The 23222-nt window shown below is 39.0% G+C and overlaps 1 protein-coding gene across 2 annotated transcripts in view; it reads right to left on the bottom strand.

Moving 5' to 3' along the window:
* The window catches only part of CADM1 (cell adhesion molecule 1), a 394995-nt gene that overhangs the window by 46874 nt on the left and 324899 nt on the right, over positions 1–23222 (bottom strand). For both annotated transcript variants that reach the window (XM_037147378.2, XM_037147379.2), the window contains exons 2-5: positions 19054–19200; positions 16984–17136; positions 10167–10304; positions 7991–8149 (exon numbers count right to left, since the gene is read on the bottom strand). In XM_037147378.2, the coding sequence (XP_037003273.2) occupies positions 7991–8149; positions 10167–10304; positions 16984–17136; positions 19054–19200 (597 nt within the window). The remainder of the gene's footprint in view (positions 1–7990; positions 8150–10166; positions 10305–16983; positions 17137–19053; positions 19201–23222) is intronic.

Here is a 23222-nt window from a genome sequence, read left to right as displayed (position 1 = left end):
TGTGGTTTGGAGTAGTGAGATAATGCAAATATTAACATGAGACTTGGTGAGCATTAGGGCCTACTTGTGCTCAAAGCAAGAATCAACCCCTAGCAATGGCTGCCAAGACTGTTGGTAGAAGATGTCTCCGCACTGAAGGAGGCCAATGTCTAGTGCCACGAGGTGACTGGTACCCATTAGACAGCAGTGCCACACCAAGGTCTCAGAGGAGTTTGCTTTCTGTTGTCATAATACATTCATGAATAATTTTCACTGCCGTTTCTTTGTTCGCAAGGTGAAGGACCTCCTGCTGTCACACCTGTTGTCTGGATTGGAGCATTTCAACTGCACTGCTTGTGGAGGACTGAGCTATTCTGAGCGGGAGAGTAAAACCTGGTGGATCTAACATGGGACCAGAGCATGTGCTATGTTACCACAGTAGAATGCAAGCAAGTCCCTCTTGTTGCAACTTGCAAGTAGTTTTGTAGATACTGAAATTACTGTTTACCCAACATAATCAAATTGCATTCTGTAATGGTGGGCAGAAAGTTACTCTTGAAATTGTCAAGACCTGATACATATGTTCCCAGTGCTTTTAAGATGGGGTGCACACTCACAGAGGACTCTCCATATCTTGGAGGAATCTTCAAAATTTGAAACAAACTCTGGGCAAGAAAATCATTATAGCAAGATTTTCTGCTTAAAAATGTTAGCTCTGTACAAAGAAAAGTTTTGTTTTTTTGTACGCAGTAGGCATTCAATATATACTGCCAAGTGAATAAATGAATGAGAAAATGGAGAAATATTAGGGCACAGATTTCTATTCCTAGCTATGTTGCTAAAACAAAACAAAACAAAACAAAAACAGACCATGAATCCATCTTAGTCATGTTAAAAGATAAACTGGGCACATTACAATTTTTAAGAGCTTATTAAGTATACATCAGTTTGAATAGGGCAGCATCAAATTCGAAGTGCTCTATTGACACGAGAAGCTAGAGGAAAGGTTTTTCAAGAGAAGACGCAGAAGCAAAGCAAGAATATCATTTGATTGGCTAGAGCTTAAGGACGCTACCTCTTTGGGAACGCCCCATTGGCTGTGCTGAACTTCCATTTTCCTAGGAGTGTGCTGACTTTGGTTTTGGTTGCAGTTTCGTAGGCTACGGAGGCTCTGGTATACAAGGCCTCCTTGTTTAATTACTTTAACAGCCCTTATCACAAAATATAATTGTACTTCTCTTTTAGAAGGTCAATCCACCTTCCAAAATACGAAGTTCAGCTCAGGCGTTTTGATTTACATACTTCTACTTCACTATGCATTTATTTAGCATCTCTGGTATATCTCAAATTGGCATCTTAAGGGAAATCATAAAGCATGTTGTTTGACCATTCTCTTTAGATTTTTAGATGCCAGCTTCACAATCATTTAACCTTTCATATCATCAATATTTGACCTTGAGTTAAAAATCATTAAGTGGAGGTGGGAGAGGATAAAGGGGGGGAGGGGGGAAGGGAGGAAGGGGGAAGAGTTTTCAGGAACACATATAAAGGACACATGGACAACACCAAAGCAGGTAGGACTGAGGGTGGGAGGTGGGGATGGCTGGGGTGGGGGGGAGCACTGGGAGGAGAATGGAGACAACTGTACCTGAACAACAACAACAAAGTTAATAAAAAAGAAAAAAATATATTAGCATACCTAAAAATAAAAATAGTACAAAAAACTTTAAAAACTACATAAAACGTGTTTACCATAGAAATACTTCAATTAAACAATTTATTTTTATGTTTAATGAGACTTGTGTGTAACTTATTTTTAATTTTATTATTGAAAAAGTGCTTTATTTTTAGCAACCCCCCCAAAAAAACCATTAAGTGAAGAGTGCACATTTACTATTTTCACTAGGTAAATATTTGGTGTCCACAGCCACAGAGAGACACCTTTCAGAGATATTCTACGTCAGACAATGAGGTACAGGAAACCAGTAGCAGTAAGAGTCCTCTCTCTACAGGCCGTGTCTTTAGAAGGCAGGAATGAGGCAAAGACTCTCTTCCTTAATGGTCATTCAAGTCTTGCTCACAGTGTATTTGGCCAAACATTGACTCTTTGCATTTTGAATACTGGTTACTCAGCCTCTTGCCCACTTTGGCACTACCGAATGCATCACTGACAATCTGTGCAGGTGATACCAGGAACTTGGACCCCACTACTACCATGTATTAATACAAAAAGTTAACAGTCAAAACATCAGTTTGAATTGGGGTCTCCATGCCTTTGTTTCTCATGAGGAATACTGAAATAATGTCCCTGAAACTCAATTCATTGCTTTAGAAAAATAAAAGAGAGAGTATATTCTGTTTAAAAAAGAGAGTGAGACTGTAGATCAAAGAGAAAGAGCCAAACCCAAAAATGCCAGCCTAAGAATGCAACCTAAGAACAGAATTGATGGGGAAGCAGATGAAGTATAAGGAGCTGTTCTTAGGAACTACATCTCACCCTCCACTCCAAAAGGACAGGTTTCTAATTTCCAGGTTTTTCTCCCTCCATCACCACAGGGCACTGTCGATACCACAGAAACATTTATTTTGGCACAGATCAAGAATAAGTTTTGATCAATTCCTCAATGCCCAATTTCCCCCCAGTTGAGGGAATGAAAGCCTTCTCTGGACCTCGGATGAACAAGAATATGGATTTACAAAATACCTGACTCTATGAGTCAATAAAACTCATTTTGAAAATGATGCCCATGTACATGATTAACTATCAGATGATAATGAGAGAGCAGGGAAGGCACTCAAACACTGTGAATCTAGAGTCTTTGTTTTCATGCTCCCTTTCAAAACTCTTCTCTTAATTTTTGTTTTTAACAAATATGCACATGCACAAAACCCTGGCAGATTGAGGAGTTCTACAAGAACATTTTAAATTCTGGCTATCATGGGAGAAAGCAAAAGACACACAGCAATCATGCAAGAGCTTCAGATTCACCTCAGTCCACAGTAAGGCTCTCCCCCTTTACGCAGCGATCTGAATGCCACACTGAGGGTCACAGCTTTTCTTTCAATTTCCAGCTTATGTCGCTATGTGTTGCCACCTTGATGCTATTTAGACAATTTTCTTTTAATGCACAGACAGTGAACTGTTCTCCTTTAAACAGGCTTTTATTTGACAAGAGTACGTTCTCTCAGATCTGAAGCTCTACTAACTGGGTTACAAATGTATCATGCTCTGCTATAATCAACCATGTTGTAAATTTGAGCAACGCTACATACACCCAGACATTCGAAGAAAAAAAAGCACAGAAAGAATTTATAAGGGTCACACAACTCAGAACATTCAAAAGCAAAACTGTTTTCTGCCTAACAGCTAAGGAAAGAGAGCTTTGAATTTCAGCTTGCAAGCATAATGATTTTCTGGTTTAAACATTTAACTGCATGCTGCTGCTGTATCCTTGCTGAGCTTCAGAATGAAAGCTAAAAAACTAAGAGCCCTACTGCATGGTCTTTGTTTCCAGCGATGTTCCTATGAGAAAACCTTATTAATGAGCTTGCAAACGAGCACCCAACAGGGAAGTGTCACAAACAAGAGCAGCTAATGCCCCAGAAAATCAAATAACTGAACACTTGGCTGACTGTGGTGCCTTTCATATTTATAATAAAAAGGGGGGAGGGGGGAATTTAATTCACTAATTCTGAAGGGGTCAACACCTTGCTGAACAAAACAGCTCATTTATTTATGTTCAGAAATCTCCAGATGATAAATTACATTGATGTTAATCACTTCAATGCATACTACACAATTAATATCTGTACTCACCAAAAATTTAAGAATTATTAAAAGTATGACAGCATACACATCTGGCTGATTTTTCACATAATTGGGCACAACAATTTCTCCTGGTACTGCAAATAAGGGCCCTAACAAAAAACACTACACAGTTCTGTGTTCAATTAATTAGGACTTAAATCCACAAGACAAAAGCAATTCCAAGTCGCAGTTTGAGCCTTGTCTTCTATGTAGTATGTTAGTACTATACTCATTTTGTCTCCCCTCCTTTTCCTGTCACATTTAAAGTAAGATACTTAATGGCAAGCAATGCCGATTTTCATTATTTCATTTCTTCTTTAAAAAATGGTATTTTAAGAGGACATGATTTATATAGAATTCAAATCCATTATGCGTCACTTAACCCTGTTCATATCCTCTTAGATGAGATAAAAGAGGCGTCCATAAGCCTTCACGTGGCAAAGCGGGCCAGGCTGAACCAAGTGAGGATACCTAACACTGTTCCTATCAGGTTCCATCTGCCCCCATGGTAGTCTTACTCTCCCAGGGCAGACCGATTCTGAACCTGAGGTCCATGGGTGAACCCAGTATTTCCTGGTGGTAAGTTAATATTTATCACTGATGATATAAGAAATCTTTTTAGGTGGTAAATAAAAAACATTTAAAACTTAATAGCTGTACATTTATTTTGTTGTACATTTATTTCCTTTAACTAATTTTATTAGACAGACATAGCAAGTAAAACTCATAATTTTATAGATTTTTTTACATAGGTTTTGGGTAGGCTGAAGCAATAAAGTAGCCTAAAGATAAATTCTAAGCTCTGGCTGATGTAGCTCAGTGAACAGAGCATGGGCCTGCAAACCAAAGGGTCGCCAGTTTGATTCTCAGTCAGGGCACATGCCTGGGTTGGGGGCCAGGTCCTCAATATAGGGCATGCAAGAGGCAACCACACACTGATGTTTCTCTCCCTCTTTCTTCTTCCTTTTCCCTATAAATAAATAAATAGGTAGATAAAAACTTTTATTAAGAAAAGACAAATTAGAAATAGGATCTGAATATAGATAACCTGTTGATATGGTAAAATGTGTGAAAGTGGCCCTCAAATAACTGAAGTTGAGAAAACTCTTTAGGGTCAACAGACTTAAATTGTGAGCAAAATTGTGAATGTGATTTTGTTAATTTTTTCCAGGTCTATAGCTATCCAAGGATTTTTAAAGGGATCAGTGATCCCAAAAAGGTTAAGAATCACTGGCTCCAAGGGTTTGAGCCAATTAATAAGTAATGGTCTAATGTTACTCCTCATGGGGGATCCAAAATAATTCAACATCCATGCAGACTGTCTACTGAATCTCATGCATTAAAGCATCTCTTCCTTGCTCATGGCCATCAAGACATGGCATGGCTTGTCTGCAGAGAGAGGACCCTCAGGGGTTGAACCACCACCACTGGCCAATAACCGATGAAGCTTTGTTGCTCAATGACTGAGCGCCTTAGGCATAAGGCTTTTTGTTATGTATAGCTGTTGGTGGTCAAGAAGAGTACAGCTGGTAGGTAATAGTCAAGAGAATTTCAGTTGTATTTGAAGAAGCTACTTAAGGACTACCTGGCTGACTCAGCAAAGGTCTCCATACTGCTCTAGGAATGGAGAGTAGTGAACGATCAGGTGACTTTCCTGAGCATGGAGAGTTTCATTTAGGATGCCAAACCAGACTCTAAATTCCATTCAGATTGATATAATGCTTTGTGATTCTTCATTTTCTTTTATGCAAAGACTTTTTAAAATATATATTCCAAAATATGGAGTATCAAGGATAAAATGTTTGGTTGGCTTACGGTGGATGTAAGAACAGTCTCACAGAAAAAAGATGCCATGTTAGACTTAAAAATGATCAGTGGGTGTGTCTTCATTTTTGGAAGGCATTAGAGTCACTTTCCTGCAGTTAAGGGCTAGCATTGCTTTGTAAGATTGAAGTACAATGGATTCAGATGTGGTACTCTATTCCTTTTCTTAAGGGACAAATGTCACTTGAATCTATGGAATACAGAAGACACAGTTTATAAATATCACGATCAAGTCATCCAAGGGGTAGGAGGTATAATGCTTGAAATATTTTACATTCGGGAGTGAGTATAATTTTGCAGGTGGGTAGGGTTCTACTCTACTTAGAGATACTCTGGGAAGCTACTAAAAGAACTTAGGGGTGGGAACTGGATGAATAGCTACTCAGGTCTCACAAAGGAGCTAATGTATTATAAAAGCTAATGGGCCCCTACAAGGGAAGTTAATGGATATTAAGTTTGCTTAAATGAATCACATATTAACAAAGTCAAAAGAAATCTACTATCTGCCAATTTAGATAATATCTGATCATTTATGTTTTCCCATTATAGGGACATTACACCACAATAGTTTTAGTGATATGAAAATTATAAGCATGATGCCCATAATGAAGCTACATAATGAAGTAGATGAAATGAATTAAGAAGAAAAACCTGCATTATGTAATGTTAAATTGAGCCAAACTCACAGAGTAAGAAAAGCTTGGAATGGGATTATGGTCTCTTAGAAGAAAGTTTTTATAACTTTCCTCATCCTTGTTTTGCTCAATTTAAACACATGACAAATACTGGAACAGGTTGAATGGTGGCCCCCATAAGACACGCTCACTTCCTAACCCCTATAGAAGCTTCCTAATCCCTGGTTGGCCATATTGCAAAAGGGGTCTTTGCAGACGTAACTACGTTAAAGATCGTGAAAATAGGAACATTCTGGATTGATATAGGTGGACCCTAAATCCAATGACAAGTGTCCTTATAAGAGACAAAAAGGAGAAAGCCATGTCAAGACAGAGACAGAAACTGGGGTGATGTGGCCACAACATGAGGAACTCCTGGAGCCACCAGGAGCCAGAAAAGGGAGGGAGGCCCTCTCCTGGAGTTCTAGGAGAGAGTCCGGCTTCACCCACACCTGGACTCAGACTTCTGTCTCCCAGGACTGTGAGAAAATACGTATCTGTTATTTGAAGCCACCAAGTTTGTGGTAATCTGTTACACCAACCCTAGGAAATAACAGAAGAATCCACCCTATCACTGCCATCCAACCAAACTTGTGTAGCGTTTTCCTGCGTGCATGCAGATATGCCCTAGAACTTATGAGGGGCCAAGTTACAGAAGCCTTCTGATAAAAAGTGAGCAGTGCCTTCTTAGCCACACCCTAGGTGCAAAGATGATTTTGTGCAAAAGAGATATATTTTTCACAAGTAGGAGAGCCCTAAGGGGAAGATGAAGAGAACATCTTTTGTCCACAGGGCACAGTGAGGACATAACCTCACTCACCACGATACAGCTTTTATTGATGAAGCCACTGAGACTATGTTGCTGATCCCCCAAAATTTCCCTTTTAAACTCACTGTATAATTTATGCCAAAAAATGGGAGAATGGGTCATTTATAACAAAATGCCGATGTAGAGTGGAAATGAAATCTCTTCTATAAAAAAACTCAGTACTTATGATGGGATTAATAAAGGGGGGCACTGCCCTAGATTTTGGAGTTGACACGAAAATTATTACAGTCAATATTCACAAAATTTAATTAAGTCATGTGCTACAGCGGATTAGGATCATTTCAAAGTTTTCTATTCAGATTAAATATAGTATTTTCAAAATTCTCACTGGCACTCAGTAAAATGACAGTGTTTCAGTAAAATAATTCTTTGCTTATTTTTCTACTGAGACAAGATAAAAACTCTTTATTATCTAAAAAAATATGTATTCAATGAATGGTTTCTGAAATGTTATAAGCAACTGCTAGTCTGCGTCCACAGAATCAAACACTTGGTACTGCTATAGTCTGAATATTCGTGTCCCCTTAGAATTCATGTTGAAATCCCAGTGCCCTGTGTGATATATAGCAGGTGGGGACTGTGGGACATGCTCATGTAGGTCAGGAGGGTGGAGCCCTTGTGAATAAGATTAATGCCCTTAATGAAGTGGGCCCAGAGAGATCTTTAGCTCTGTACCATGTGAGGACACATGAGAAGGGGCCAGCTGTGAACCAGGAAGAGGGCTTTCACTAGAATACAGCTGTGTAGGTGCCCTGATCTCAGACTTCCAGCTTCCAGGACTGTGAGAAATACTTTTCTGTTGTTTATAAGCTACTCAGCTACTCAGTCTGTAATATTTTGTTCCAGCAGCCAGAATGGTCCAAGACAGATACTCACACTGTACTTCTAGATACCGCTGGGTCTGCAAGTTTCCGGTGACTGCAGGGTGCTCCACCTGACAGATCACGGGAACTCCATCATCCTCCTTGTGCACCTTCAGCATCAGTTGACTAGTCACAGTGTACATGTCTGACCATTCTTCCACCTCTGATTTGCCTGGGGGGGGGACAAAATGTACTGAGAAATCAGAGTTCAGTGAATTTCTGTTTCTCTGTTTTCATGTCCTCCCCTCTCCCATGCTCCCACGTTATTACTTTAACAAAAAGGTGAAAGTCACTTGGACCAGGGATACTCTGTGGGTAGATGACTGAGCAAATGATCATTTCCCACTTTTCAACCTTGAAGGGTAGTATTTAAGATATATTTCAACTACACATAATATATACCATGTTTATTTAAATGTATTTCATATGTTTCTTCTCTCTAAAAACCCACCACAACAAGGTAACTGAAAGTTGAATGTTTTTGACACCTGACTGCTCAAGGCATTAAGGAGGAGGGAAAGAGAGCTTTCCATGCCTGCAGTCACCTGAACTTGGAATGCCTGCGAGGCTGGCATTTGGCTTAAAAATTCCAGGACATCATCCAAATCCCCAATGTAGTTTAATCAGGAGAGGAGGCATAAACAACCCCTTACCCTACCCCCATCAGCATCAATTAAGTGAGAAAGTAACGAAATGGATTTATATCACTGAAATTGTAATTGGGATGTTTAAACTCTGAAACTTTTGAAAGACCACAAAAAAATGCAGTGGCAGTGGGCACAGCAAAGTAAGCTATCGGCTTCGGGCCAGATGGGAGACGCGTCCAAGAACACCCAGAAAAGGAGGAGGCTTCCGGAGGGTGAATGGGCCAAGGCAGCTCCTTTCCTGAACTCAGCACTCCCTGGGACAGGACGCACCATTAACTTTCTTTTAATATTTTGTACTTATTGGTACACATTTAATGGCTCAATTCACTTAGACAGAAAAGCCGAGGGGAAATGAGAAACTCTTTCCTTCCAAAACCATACCTAGAAAATAGGAGATTAAAACAGAGTAAGCATTTTGAAACTTAAGCTGTTATATATAGATTTATCTGTTTCTAGATATAGATTTTTATATCCCCTTTCTAAAAGGACTTATTCTTTTCTTCCTGGCACTCTTCATTTATTTAACAGGCACATACAGAGCATTTACTTTGGCTTTACAAACATTCACTTGTTTCACCTTTGTAAGAACCACATACTGTACATAATATTAATACCCCCATACTAGAGGAAATAGAAGAACACAGCTAAGGTTTCTGTCAAATGACCAGAGGAGTTCAGCCTGTAAGTCCTTTGGGCTGGGTGCCACTGGCAAGGCAGCCTTCTGGAAAGGAAAGAATCAGAACGCTGACTCGCATGAGGATTTAGGCTAACTGAGAAAAGGGGTCAAATAGGGGATAGGCTGTATCCTTTCCCAGTACAATGGGAAAGGTGGCAGATGTCTGAAGACCCAGGAATCAAACCTGGGATGGCCTAGCCCAGAGGGAGAGACAATGGGAGCCGGGCTGCAGGAGCTGCCTGTGCTACCCTCACAACGTTAGAAACTTTACAAAAGAACTAACTGGTGAAATGGTCAACTGAATTACAGGTTTCACAAGACAGGCAGTGCCTGCAAGTTCACAAGATAAAATTCTTGGCTTTGCACAGCTGCTATTGTAGGAAAGCACATTGTCAACATAGCTGACAGTTCCGTAGATGTTTGAATGACTTGGGCTTCACAATGGTGAAGACCGTGATATGTTTTTCTTAGATATCCAACATAAGGATCTTGAGTTCTGACCTACCTTGAGCCATAGGGAGAAAGCAATGCGAACGGAGGGAATGGCATGGCCAGCATGAGCTCAGGGACAACTCTAACAGGGTTCTTTTGGCTTCAAGAGTTCCAATGGACAGGTCTAGTTATTTTTGACTATCGAAGTAGAAATCTAGTGATATATATCACCATAAACCCACACACCCCGGAAGGAGGACATGGATTAGAACAAGAAAATGCTGTTAGGCTTTGTAAGTGATGATAACCCATATCTCAATGAATATTTATGTTTCGGGGCATGTGTTGCATTTGTCTTTCATTTCTACAGATGTATACCTCTGGCGGAATCCAGTACTGACTTAACACTTCAGGAAAAACAAGGTTCCCCTTACCTTTTAGCTCCTTGTTCCCTTTGAACCATCTGATAGTTGTGGCTGGTTTGCTGGCCATAGCAGTGCAGTTGACCTCAATCTCCTCGCCTTCCACAGCAGTGTCTTTCTGGATATCGATCATCAGATTACGTGGTGGGACTACAAATTAAACGTGTGCTCTTTAGACACAGAGTCTGTTTCTGGACATATTCTTCTATTCATTAGAAACTAACATCACTGCTATCAAAATATGAGACAAAAAATGGACATTTCTGATGGGAATTTAAAACAAACAAACTGCCACTAGAGGGGAAAAAAGAAACAAAGCCATCATCAAATAAAGTGAATCATGCACAATCACTCAATTTAGAATTTCCACCCAACATATCTTCAAAGTGACCAGTCTCACACTCCTAAGTTATCAGTGACCAAGTTATATCAATATGGATATTAGATTAGTTAAAAATCAGTAATTAAGAAATGACCACAAAGTAGATATGAAAGGAAGAGGAGTACAGACAATTCAATTGATCATCCTTACCTAGAAGTCTCTGAAAGAAATATTTCTTCTTAAGCTCAACCCTTGGATTTCAATCTTCATATGAAAGATTCCAAAGTCAACCAACAAAGATCAAAAATTTAGAGTCCCTTAAAAGAAACACTCACCATAAACATACACAGAAAAACTGTGCCTCAGAACCAGTTCTGTTCAATTAAAATTATTCATAGAGATTCAGAATATAATTATTACCTCCCCTGGATGGCATAGTAATAAAATCCTTCTGCTTATGAAGATGCAGTAATGTAGGAAATGCCATAATATAGCAATACAGTTAATGTTCAGTAACTTCCCATATTCTAAAATTGAATGCTCCAGATTTTGAAAATCAAAAGTGAAAAAGACTACTAAGTGCCTGCAAGTACTTTTATGTATCAGAATTAAAATAACCCTTCTGTAAATATATTAAACATACATATAACAAAACTGAATAAAATATTTAGGTGCTAAAATGTTGAATATTAAAGTGAGAGTATGTAGGATGATGATGATGATGATGATGAAGAAAGAACGTTACCTTTTTATGAAACTGAGTTGACAGTGAAACTTCATATAGGGTTGCAAGCTTATATCACGACTGAGCTTCTTGAAATAGAAATCAGTAAGAATACTGAAATAGAAATCAGTAAGAATACTGAATTCAATAGAATGAAGCTAAGAATATGCTCCCTGACCATCATGAATAAGCAAAGACAGTTCTGAGACTTATGATTAATAAGTTTCTCAACTCAGAAGAGAAACAAGAAATTAAATATGTATAAACATGCCATCCTGATGATCAAGTTGAATAATAAATCTGATACTGCTTCAATAAATTATGGGATTAAACCATGTATTTGGGGTTTCCAACTGTTCTAGTTCAGATTCTGCCCACAGGAAGACTTTTACACTGAATTAAAGCAGGTGAAAATACCTGTAGAGAATGATGGAAAACTAAAAGTAAAATGATTTGCGGTTATGATTCTCAGCAAGATAGTGTGGTGGTGGCAGTGCTGGTGCTGGTGCTGGTGCTGGTGCTGGTGCTGGTGCTGGTGCTGTGTAACTATTAGAACAAAGCAGGCCTCTTCTTTGTTCCCCGTTAAAGAGAAAAATAGCACATCCACTCAGTTGAATGTGTTGTTAAAAGTGATACGGCCCAAATGAGTAGTTAAACATGAGGAAGAACTGCTTTAGCTTATATTTTAAGAAAAAGATAAGAGTGAAGAAAGATAGTTTAATACCCAGTTTGGAGTTGCACTTCTGCCGGTATTTCAGGAGACACAGAATGGCAGTTACTAAAGTAAAAGGGAAAGCTTTGGCTAGCCGTTTCCTAAACATCACTCATCCTTGCTAGACAACCATCAGGTAGGTTACAGATTTTCATCACACATACCTAGACAGTTGGTAGGGAATACTGAGAGACTAGACATTTAGGAGCAGGAAATACTATGACTTCTGAATACAGTATAATACGAATATTAAAAATGTTATGTTTACACAAATGTCAGAGGAAAAGGTCATCCAAGCCTAAACATAGTAAGATCTTGGTGACCTATAAGGAACAGAGTAAGAGATAATAAAAGGAAACTAGTAAGGACTAAAAAACCTAGGAACATCCTCCCAACAACCATAGACATAAAAGTCAAATAATATCCAGGCAAAAATAAAAATAAAGTGATGAAAACAATTTCTTATGTTGACATATGTACCGACTCCCACTGGAAAGTGTAATTGATGGGAACATACTTGAGGTCAGTAAGGGATATTCAAGGAAGGTGGGCCCCCTCTGGACATAAAAAATAGAGAGCAAGCACTGAAAGCTACTGTAGCACACACAGCTCATTTCCCTGTAAAATACTACAGAATAAAGTATATCAGGTTCCAGTTTGCATGCATAACTCTGGAAAAGACATAGTGAAGGTCACTTTGTGGTGACCTGGGAATGTTCTTGACGGGAACAGATCCAGCAGTTGTTAAAAGGTTCCAGCATATATCACTGTCCTGTCTCAACTGCATTTAGGCTCAAACTTAGTCTCTGTTAGATTATGACTTAGTCTTTGTTACACTGTTTGTTTTGTGTGTATGTGTGTGTGTTGCTGGGCAGTTTTCCTTCATTCTCTCCTTTTTTCATTCTCCTTTGAGCCTGAAGACACCTTAGCTTTCCTCATCACCTGCACTAGCTATTCATCTTCAGTAGTATTTCTTAGTGGAGGAAGTCTTTATTCTCTCCATAAGATGGAGATGGTTGTATAGATGACGGCATGTTCTCTCCACATTATCAATATTGTCCGCTGGTCAAAAGTAAGGAATTAGAAAGGGGTAGATAGAAATAAGGGCAGAGGAAAACTTACCAATGTCTGTTAGACTTTGTTTAGGGGCTGACCGAGGGACTGGCAGCAAGTAAGTCCTTATCTGGATTACCAATTGTTTAGTATTGTCCATGTGACTGCTTCCTTTTTTTGCAACAGATACTCAGTTGAACCTTGAACATCACAAGTTTGGACTGTGTGGGTCCAGTTATTGAAGATTTTTTCCCCAATAAATACTGTAAATATATTTTCTCTTTCTTATGATTTTATTAATCATATTTCCTTTTCTCTGGCTTACCTTGTTGTAAGAGTTTATAATATATTTAACATACAAAATATGTGTTAGTAGACTGGTTTGTATTAAATTTGGGAAGAACCCAAAGTTATGTGCAGATTTTTGACTGTGGGGGGGGTGGGTGCCCCTCACCCCTGTGTTGTTCAAGGGTCACCGTACTCCTAAGTTTCCTAACCCTTCTGGATGATGCCTGAAAGAATGCTAATTCCTAGGGTTGTCTCCCTGAGGAGCTGAGGTCATCTCTAAGTTTACGGCTACCGTAAACAGGTGGAAAACTTTGAAAGTGTTAGAAAATAGGACCAATGTAAGAAAATAAAAGACTTGTTTATTTTTGAGAAGAGAATTCTGAGAAGTAATTGAATGATTTTTCCAAGACCAAAAATAGTTTTCTCAAGACTATGACCAATATTTTTGATCTTTACTAAGATTAGAAGAAACAGTCAAGCATAGTAGAAAGTTTTTGGTTTACAAATATAAAATAAAATTTGATAATGTGAAATAGGTGATTTAAGTATATCTTTCTGGAAAAAGGGGGTTGAACAACACATCTTAAAGTTTATTTTGGTCTATTAATTCTACTCTATTTTCCCTTTAACTTCATAATGTCTACTCTAATATAAAAGAGGTTAGTAAAGTATGAAAATCCATTTATAAAAATGAATTAAAACTGCTACTAACCAGAGAATATACTTATACATGGTCCACTAAACAGTCACTTTTGGTAAAAAGTGCCTGTAGCCATTAATGGCAATAACCAAAGAAGTATCTAAGGCAGTGCATAGAGATGAAAGCCTGAATGAAAATTGCAAAGAAAGTAATAGAAAATAGCAAAAAAAATGTCAAGGTTCTTCTTAGCTAACCTCAAATCTGTAAGAGTGCTAATTATAAGCAGCACACCTACAACATTTTTAAAAAATCAGCAATCTCAGGATGAGTCGCCTTAATCACAACAAAAGAGGAGTCGAAAAGCCGATCAGGATGTGAAATCTCACTCTAAGATCCTTTAAAATAATTAGTTTCTCCTGTTCCTGGAATTTTAAGAGTGAACACTAATCTAGGAGGACAGGAGTGTAATAATATTAGCTATTATGATCACTAACTATATTAATCTTAAGGCAGTGAATTTTCTCTCTTGCGCATCTCCGCTGATGAATAGCAGTATGAAGAGAGTCCCTACACTGTGAATTGGAGAAACAAATGCATGCAAGTTATAGAAGAGTTTTCCATTTTTACATGGGTAAGAAAATAAACATAATAGTAACTAACAAATACCCATCCTTATGTCTTGTAATCACACTAAATTTTTTGCTGAATGCTTCAAACAACTAATAGACACAGCACTAAAATGAGCATTTGCATCCTATCAAGAAGTAGGATAACTGGGTAGGTACATATAGACTCCTTTACAGAGAACCATGGATAGGAATAAAGATGCTAATATATTATTTTCATTCATTATAGTTGCTCAAAATTCTAAACCTTAGGGAAAGGTGTGAACATATAAGTATCAGTGGAAACTGTCAGATTTTGGAATGTGAAATACTCAAACACTGATGACAACAATTTTATTCCATCAAGAAATCATACAATAAATTCAATAGAAAAAATATTCCACGAATGCATAATATCTGCCAAAAGAGCATCTACTAATAGTGCTTTCAAATATATTTAAGTTAATGCTTCTATACAATATAGGCAGGAACTTATTACTTCTAGAATAATCAGACCGCCAAAAGTATTACAAGCATAATGCCCATCAGGAGTCTCGTGCTGGTGTGCTGACTCCCGAGCACAGGGTGTATTCAGTCACACTGGCCCGATTCAGTGGGTATGAGAACAAACGCACCACACGCTGGCAACAGACAGGTAGTAACTGCTTGCCCACGGCCAGATGGGCTCCTGAAAACAAAAGGTGTGCACCTTCAGGGAAAATATCTTCAAACAGCAGCTTTCGGGATTTTATTGAAAATAACCTAGACTAGAAGATGTGAAGGTTATGAGGCAGAACACTGAAGTCTGTTTCAAAGTCTGTGACTCTTGATTTTTACTGTGTGCTTTGTTCCTGGGCCAGATGACTAACCTCTGTTAATCACCATTTCTATCTTTGCAATAAAGATGTCCCTACGTAAAGGTATATGTAATAAAACATTCTGAATATTTAAAATTCCTTAAGCATATTCAATTTTATTGCTGCCACTTTTGTGGAAAAGCCATAAACAATGGTGGGGCAATGGGTACATGGTTAAGTTGAAGTCTCTGCAGCTAATGACTTACTCCAAAAAGCAAATAGTGTTTTAAAATACCTCTGTACAAGTAGATGGACAGAAAATGTCAACTGTATGCTTATGATTTTGGTACACTTGCAAAATACCAAAATAATCCCAGCAAGGCCTTCCATGCTCAATATTTCTGCAGATTTGACATAGATTAAAGTCAAAATTAGACAAACATGAATAACTGAATGCTGCCATCATTAAACACAGACCACATTAGAAATTGTACGGACAGACAGACTTCAAACATGACTTTCTAAAATCAGTACTTCTCTTATCAAGAACATACATAAAAGCAGTAGGAACATGTTTTAATTTAATGAATAAAAATATTTCCCCCTTTACAGCTGTGTTTAAGTAAAGTAATGAGGCAGTAGCTCAATGTGTACATATGCATAAATACAGACACGGTCACACACACCAAGCAAAATCGTCCTTCATATTTATCTTTCCTCTTTAATCTTCACATCATCACACCAAAAAGCTGCAGTCTGCCGCCTCAAATAGACTTTGATTCATCATCTTCCTGAAGGTGTAAATCAGAGATCTTGCCTCATGCTGTAGTGGACGTCCTTGAAAACTCAGTTTTAAAAATCTCAGTCAGCTGGTGTTATACACTGGACTACAAGTTTGTCTGAAAGGGGATTAATTCAAACCACCTTCAACACCTTAGCTTTCCAGGGATATCTGTTCACTACCTCAAAATACACATATGGAAACCTGGCTACTGGGATTTTGCTGAAAGTCAAAATCCGCTGATCAGAAATGAAGACACTGAATTCTCTAGAGGTGTCCCTAGCAGACTGTCGACAGTCCTTGCTTATTATCAGCCTGTTTTAGAAGCTCTCAATTCTTTTTATGTCCAATGGTTGCAATTTGTGGCCAACTATATGTTCATGAGATATGATTTTTACAGCATGATCTACATTATAAGCAATAAACAAGGCATTATAAACAAAGTAAAGCTAAAGAAAAGGTGATCAACAATATTAAATGAGATGTAATTCAGAAGGAAAAATCATTAAGCGGATTTCATAACAGAGCTCTGCCACGGGGCACAGCTGTGATAGCCTGTCTCCCCCTCTTCTGCAGAGAAGGAAAAACAACTCTAGCAGTTAGAAGCAATGACATTTCACATGGTGAGTGATTCATTTGAGGGTTCTAAATTCTCTTGATCTTTGCTTGTGAAGATTGAGGGTTGAAACCCAAGAGCAGGTGGAATCTATTAAGACTGCTGATTGCCATTTCTTAGAGTGTTTGGTAAAATAGGCTATTTAAAACATTCAGCAAGGTGGGCAGTGATTCTTCCTAAAACAAATCTGAACAGTAAACTTCACCATTAACCTTTTCCCTGCTGCTAGAAGTCATCTGGTAGTAGCCACCCTCCTTGGTTTCCCAGGACAAGCCCAGACGGGTTTCTTACCCAGGACTGTGATTGTGGTATAACTCTCCTGTGGGGGGTCAGTGTAGAGCTGGCAAAAGTATCTTCCTTCATCAGAAATTGAGACATTTGTCAATGACACTTTGAGTTCACTGCTAGAAAAATTCAGCAACTGAAACCTGCTGTCCTTCAAAGCTGTGAAACAAAACACAGAGTTTGTGACCGAGAAAGATGATGGAGTCTATTTTCCTTACCCAGGTGAGGAAAATGTCAGGTGACTAGAAAAGCAGCTACACAGTAGAAACACTAAGTCTTTCTGCTCCTGTTGGCTAAGTACCCTTTGTATTTCCTGAATTTTGAGCTTCTGTCATAACCACATACAGACAAATAACCCTATCCAAAGAAAACTCATATACGGGGGCTGTCACAAATAACACCCCCTTTTTATTTCAAAATCTTTTAAATCTTACAAAATCATAAGGCATGTAACTCTGTAACATAACAGTATGACACTCAAGCACACCTTATAACATTTTAGATAAAATGTTCAAATTAAAACTATAAATTATTACACCCATATTACTTATCCTACCAACCCCACCCAAGCAGGCCTTCCTTCTGCTGGACCCTGCATACAGGTACCTTTTACACACACCCTCTGCCACAATTCCAAGTGCTGTCAAGTGTCAGCCCGTATTCATAAGTGGGTTTGGATTTTTCTATTGGAGGTAAAATGCAAAGAGAAGGAAATGGTGGGCCTGGAGTCCCCTTTGGGCATTAGAGGTTCAGGGAGCAGGGCTTACGGGACTTTATTTTTTTGTTTATACATTTATCTTTAGAGGGGAAGGAGAGAGGGAGAGAAATATCAATGTATGGTTGCCTCTCATGTGTCCCCCGCTGGGAACTGGCCTGCAACCCAGGCATGTGCCCTGACTGGGAATCGAACTGCGATCGTCTAGTTTGCAGACCTGTGCTCAATCCACTGAGCTACACCAGCCAGGGCCCAGGATTTTAAATTGTCTCTAAAAATCTGAGGCCTTAAAAATAACAGTGGTTCCAAATTAAGAGACAAACTAAAAAATTCATTAGTAATTTCAAGTCAAAATGAAAATCGTAAAAAACTTTATAAAAATTCATTCAATTTAACTTGGATGAATCTTTACATTTGATGTTAGTCAACATGATTTGAGGTTGGAACTGCCAAAAGGATATGACCCAGGGCCCTCAGAGGCCTCCCAGGAGGGAGCTGATTGATTAGGCGTGAAGTGGGGAGTCAGAGTCACAGCAAAGCAATGGATGTGGACTGATTTATTTTAATCAAATACTCACTTTCAAAGTCCTTACATTAATTTTGGCAAAGGCTAGATTAGCACATAATGAAAAAAATTACTCTTAAGAATAAGAAACTGGCTTCTCTCCTTTTATCCTTCTTTATCCTCTTAAATAGTCTTTAGATTTATCCACTTTCCCAGGTCATGAACATGAGGTAAAAATGGGGATGGGAAGGCAAAAGGGACATGTTCAACACCTGTTTGGGCTGGACACCAATACTCTCAAATTTTCGAAAGATCCAATTCTTGTTCCTAACAAGCCCTGACACTCACATGAAGTATCACTGTGACACAGAATTAAGTGTCAATTACTCACTTTTGTGATGTTGCATTCGGAGTGATTTTGGCACATGGACACTTCCACACACCAGAGGTGCTATGGTGACAGGAGATTTGGTTTTATCTTTACAGGTGTGGGTTGCCTTGAAAATGTCAATCTTCAAACCAAACAGATTACCTTTCAGAATGCTGTATTTTCCTTGCCTTACCCTATTGGAGTTGTTTGTGTCAGCTAAGTATTTGGGACTCAATTGCAATTCACCTTGATTTACTACAATCAATTCCTATTGCAAAGTAAGACTGCCTTACTCTTAAAAGGGACCATTCAAGGTTTCTATTAAGTAGAAAGATTATGATTGCATGTCTCTTCTTCCCTCTCAAGAATTGACTAACCTTTAAGCATCTAACATTAAATTCAAAAAAGGAGCCCTGGCAATCTCTTTATCAAGAAAACACGTCGGAAAAAAAGTTGCCATCTAATACCACAGAGATGGAAACTTACGCCTGAAGTCCCTGAAATAGATGGTCTGCCTGTTGGGATTCAGCAGTTGAATCACAGAGTCGTCACTCTTATTGACTTGGCAGCTGATGGTTGCAACTTCTCCCTCGATAACTGTCACGTCTTTCGTAAACAAATTCTGTCCATCACCTTTAAAAAAGAAGAAAACAGGTCAGAAAAAAATTTCTATCAACTAAAATTTGGTTAATAGGACCAATTAAAATGCGAAACAGGAAGCATGTTAGATAATGGAAACCAGTAGCAACGTCTGGTAAGTCTCACATCTCTCTCTACAGACCACAAAATGAGTCTATTAATCCAAGATAGATCTAGGGACAAAGACAGCCAAGCCTGGAATCGACATGCTCTCAGCACTGTGATGCCAACGTCCCAGCCCCCAGTACTTTGTACTAGCTGAGCAGTGTGTGGAGAGAGAGGCAAAGGTCAGGGTGCTGGCTTTTAGGAGGAGCTGCAGCTGCTGCAGGTGGAGGAGGGGTGATGTGTATATTCAACCTCAGCTCACATGCTCTTGAGTTAGGATATTGGGTCATCTCACAGAAAACGCAAGGGACTACTTAACAGAAGTAGGAAGGACGCACCAGGAAATAATCTTGTCTCGTTAGTGGCTGTCAGCATTCCCAAAGTACAGTAGTCCCCTCTTACCCACAGGGGATACACCCCAAGACCTGTGTGGATGCCTGAAACCGAGGATAATAGCAAACCCTATATATACTATGTTTTTTCTATGCATATATATCTATAATGGAGTTTAATTTACAAATCGGTCCCGGTATGAGGTTAACAACAATGCTAATGAAGTGGAGCAATTATGACAATATAAAGTTGGCTCTTGAACATGGGGGGGAGGGGCACCAACCACCCCTGCAGTCGAAAATCCACGTACACTTGACTCCCCCATAACTTAAACCTATTGACCAGAGAAGCTTTACCAATCATATAAACTTCTAGTAACACATATTTTGTGCTTTCTATGTATTTAGATATGTATAGATATATTATATACTGTATTTGTACAATAAAGCAAGCTATCAAAAAGAAAATGCTATTAAGAAAATCATAAGAGAAGCCCTGGCTGGTGTAGCTAAGTGGGTTGAGCACGGGCCTGTGAACCAAAAGATTGTGGTTCGATTCCCTGTCAGGGCACATGCCTGGGTTGTAGGCCAGTTCACAGGGGATGCACTAGAAGCAACCATACATTGATATTTCTCTCCTTGTCTCTTTCCCTTCTAAAGATAAATAAATTAAAAAATTTTAAAAAAGAAAATCATAAGAGAAAATACATTTACAGTACTGTATATATTTATTGAAAAAACTCATGGTGTACAAGTGGACCCGTGTTCAAACCCGTGTTCAAGGATTAACTGTAATAAAAGTTACATGAATGTGGTCTCTCTCTCTCTCTCTCCCCCTCCCCCATTCTCTCTCACAATTTTTACAATTTTCAGCCCAAACCTAGTCCTGAATCTGTCTGACCATCCCCTACTCGTGATAAATGGCTCGATGTGGCTTGTTGCAAGGGTCCCTTGCTGTTTGGCCCAGTGCTTTCTGGCACAACGCATTGCAGTCAATCAAAACATGTTCTCCCTTTAAATCTTCCACCCACAAATTGAATGCCTTTTCCATGTTAACGGGCACTCTACATGTACCGTGACCATAACTTTTGCAGTTGGAGGTGCGACAACAAAACTAGCGTAAGTTTCTTTTTTCTTCTTCACATAATAGAAGATTTGTTCTTACCGTAGATCTTAGCAACCTCAGCATAGAATTCATTTTTTCTTTCCTTACTAAATCAAGAAGCTTTACCCCGTCACTTAAAGGAGGTAACTTTTCCAACTTCTCTTTCGCATATTGGAATTCCCCAGCATCCCTACTCTTGGGCTTTGGGGCCATTACTGAGTACAATACAGGTGACTTGGGCACAAACACTGTTTTTGATACTGCAACAGTCAATCTGACAACTGAGACAGCGACTAAGAGACTCACAGGAAGGGAGCATCTAGTGCAGAGCTGATGGGTAAAGAGATGATTCAATCCCGGGCAGGACAGCGTGGGATTACACAAGATTTCATCATGCCTATCAGAACTACTCACAATTTAAAACTTATGAATAGTTTATTTCTGGAATCTTCCATTTCATATGTTGTGACTACGGTCAACTATGAATAACAAACTGTGGAAAGTGAAACCGTGGAAAAGGGGCACCTACTGTACAGGCAGTTTCGTTTTTATGTTGTGTGAGAATGAGAACCTACTCAACTATAATTCTTTGGAACCTCAGTAAAAACCTGGGAAGGTTTACAGTTCAGTTTCTTACTCTGCTCTCAGAAACTCACATCTTGATTTACCCTAAGTCTCTGGTAGCATTGAACCATTTAAAAAACCTCTTTCAGAACATGTCAAAAAGTCAAGGCTTTCAGATCCACTGACATACATAGGCTTCTCTCTAGATCTGCTTTAGTTCTTTGCTTCTAACCTTAGTGGCAGTGGTCAGGGCCTCTCATACATGTCCTAAATGCTTCACAGCACTGGTAGGATAGAGAAGTGTTCAAGTCAAAAGCAAAAGATGAAGAATTATCAAGTGTCCAATTCTGCACCTGGCATAGCAGGAAATACAGAAGAGTAAGACATCATTTTAGCCTTTTAAAAGCTGCAGTGTGGCTGAAAACTGATACCTAATCCCCACATCCGGAACCAAAAGTGTAGTGTCTGCAATAGCTATAATGGTGAATCAGGAAGAGAGATTGCTTTTGAGTTGTATGATCTCAGGCAAATCTTTTAAAGACCTTGGGCCAGTTTTTCATCTGCAAAATGGGATGGTAATTAAAAGCTATCTCATAGAGCTGTTGAAAGGGTTAAGAGAAATAAATATAAAGCATTTAGCACTGAATAAATGGTAGCTGCTATCATCATCACCATCACCATCATTTCCCTAGACATCAACCCGAACATATGTGCTGGGAGTAGGGCAGATGCAAGAATGAAGGCTCGGTGTCCCTGCTCTCAAGGAGCTCGCTTTGTAATTACATGTCAATTCAGCATGGCTCCTTCACTCCCTTAAAAAACTGTCACATTAAGAAACAAAGGTCAAAGATAAATATTACTCTTTAAAAAATGAGACTGCATAAGTAGAGATGCAATTAGAATAAATGAAGGATTTCCACCTGCTATCGTATTTCTGTTGAAGGATCCTTTTTGGCAAGACACAGTGGGAAAGTGTGAGGAGGAGTGTCTAGGACTGTTTTCAGCCAAATTCACCTCAAAATAAACCAGCCTCTGGTAGAGGATTAGAAAAGAGGAAACTAGAGAGATAAGGGAGAAATTATTAGAGCCACAGATAAACAATAATTCTTGGTGCTTCAGGAACAAACCATAATGAAACCCAAACCTGAGACCTCTGATCCAGGGAATTAACCTGGGTGTGAGAACACAGGCCCATGGGGTTTATACTGTGTGAAAGGATATATCTACCTTAGCTTGATCTACCAGTGCAAGCACTGTGGGCCGAGCAGTGTCACAGCATAGTAACAAAAAGAAAAAGAGATCACAGCAGAGGAAGGGATGCTTATTTTCCTTAGTAGATTACTATGACAAACACAGAATTCAGAACCCAGATGAAGGGAGAAGTTTATTCCCAGATTTGAGAAAAGAACAAGGAAAAGGTAATTTATGCCAATCAAGCAAGCTCTTCAAGGTGGTTTTGCAGGCCCAGGTAAAAGTATGTACAGAAAGGACAATACTCTTATTTCCTTAGGGTAAACCAATCTAAATGAAAAATGAAGGAAAAATTAAACTGCACGATTCAAATGCTGTAACTGTCTCAAGTAATGGGTCTTGGCCTCAAGAAGATTAGAACACCAAACTGGGTCTACTGGGTTGTGAGGGAGACTACTTCTACCTGAAGGAAGTTTATTAGTGACACAAATGAGAATCCTCCATTTATAAAAGGAACACAGGGTGGCAGACTTTAATCCCTGCAACATAAACCAAGGCCTTGCAGATAACTGCTGTCTTGCAACTACTGTGACAACGTAAAGCCAGCTAGCTGCAATTCGATTATGGTCTTAATAGAATAGTTCCTGTGGAAATAACTACATACTTTCAGTCTTTACTTGGAATCCCAGTACATTCTGAGTAGCATGCTCTATTCACTT

This window comes from Artibeus jamaicensis, unplaced genomic scaffold (assembly GCF_021234435.1).
Source record: "Artibeus jamaicensis isolate MK-2021 breed Jamaican fruit bat unplaced genomic scaffold, CSHL_Jam_final contig_585, whole genome shotgun sequence".
NCBI lineage: Eukaryota > Metazoa > Chordata > Mammalia > Chiroptera > Phyllostomidae > Artibeus > Artibeus jamaicensis.
This window is presented reverse-complemented; position numbering and strand designations above follow the sequence as displayed.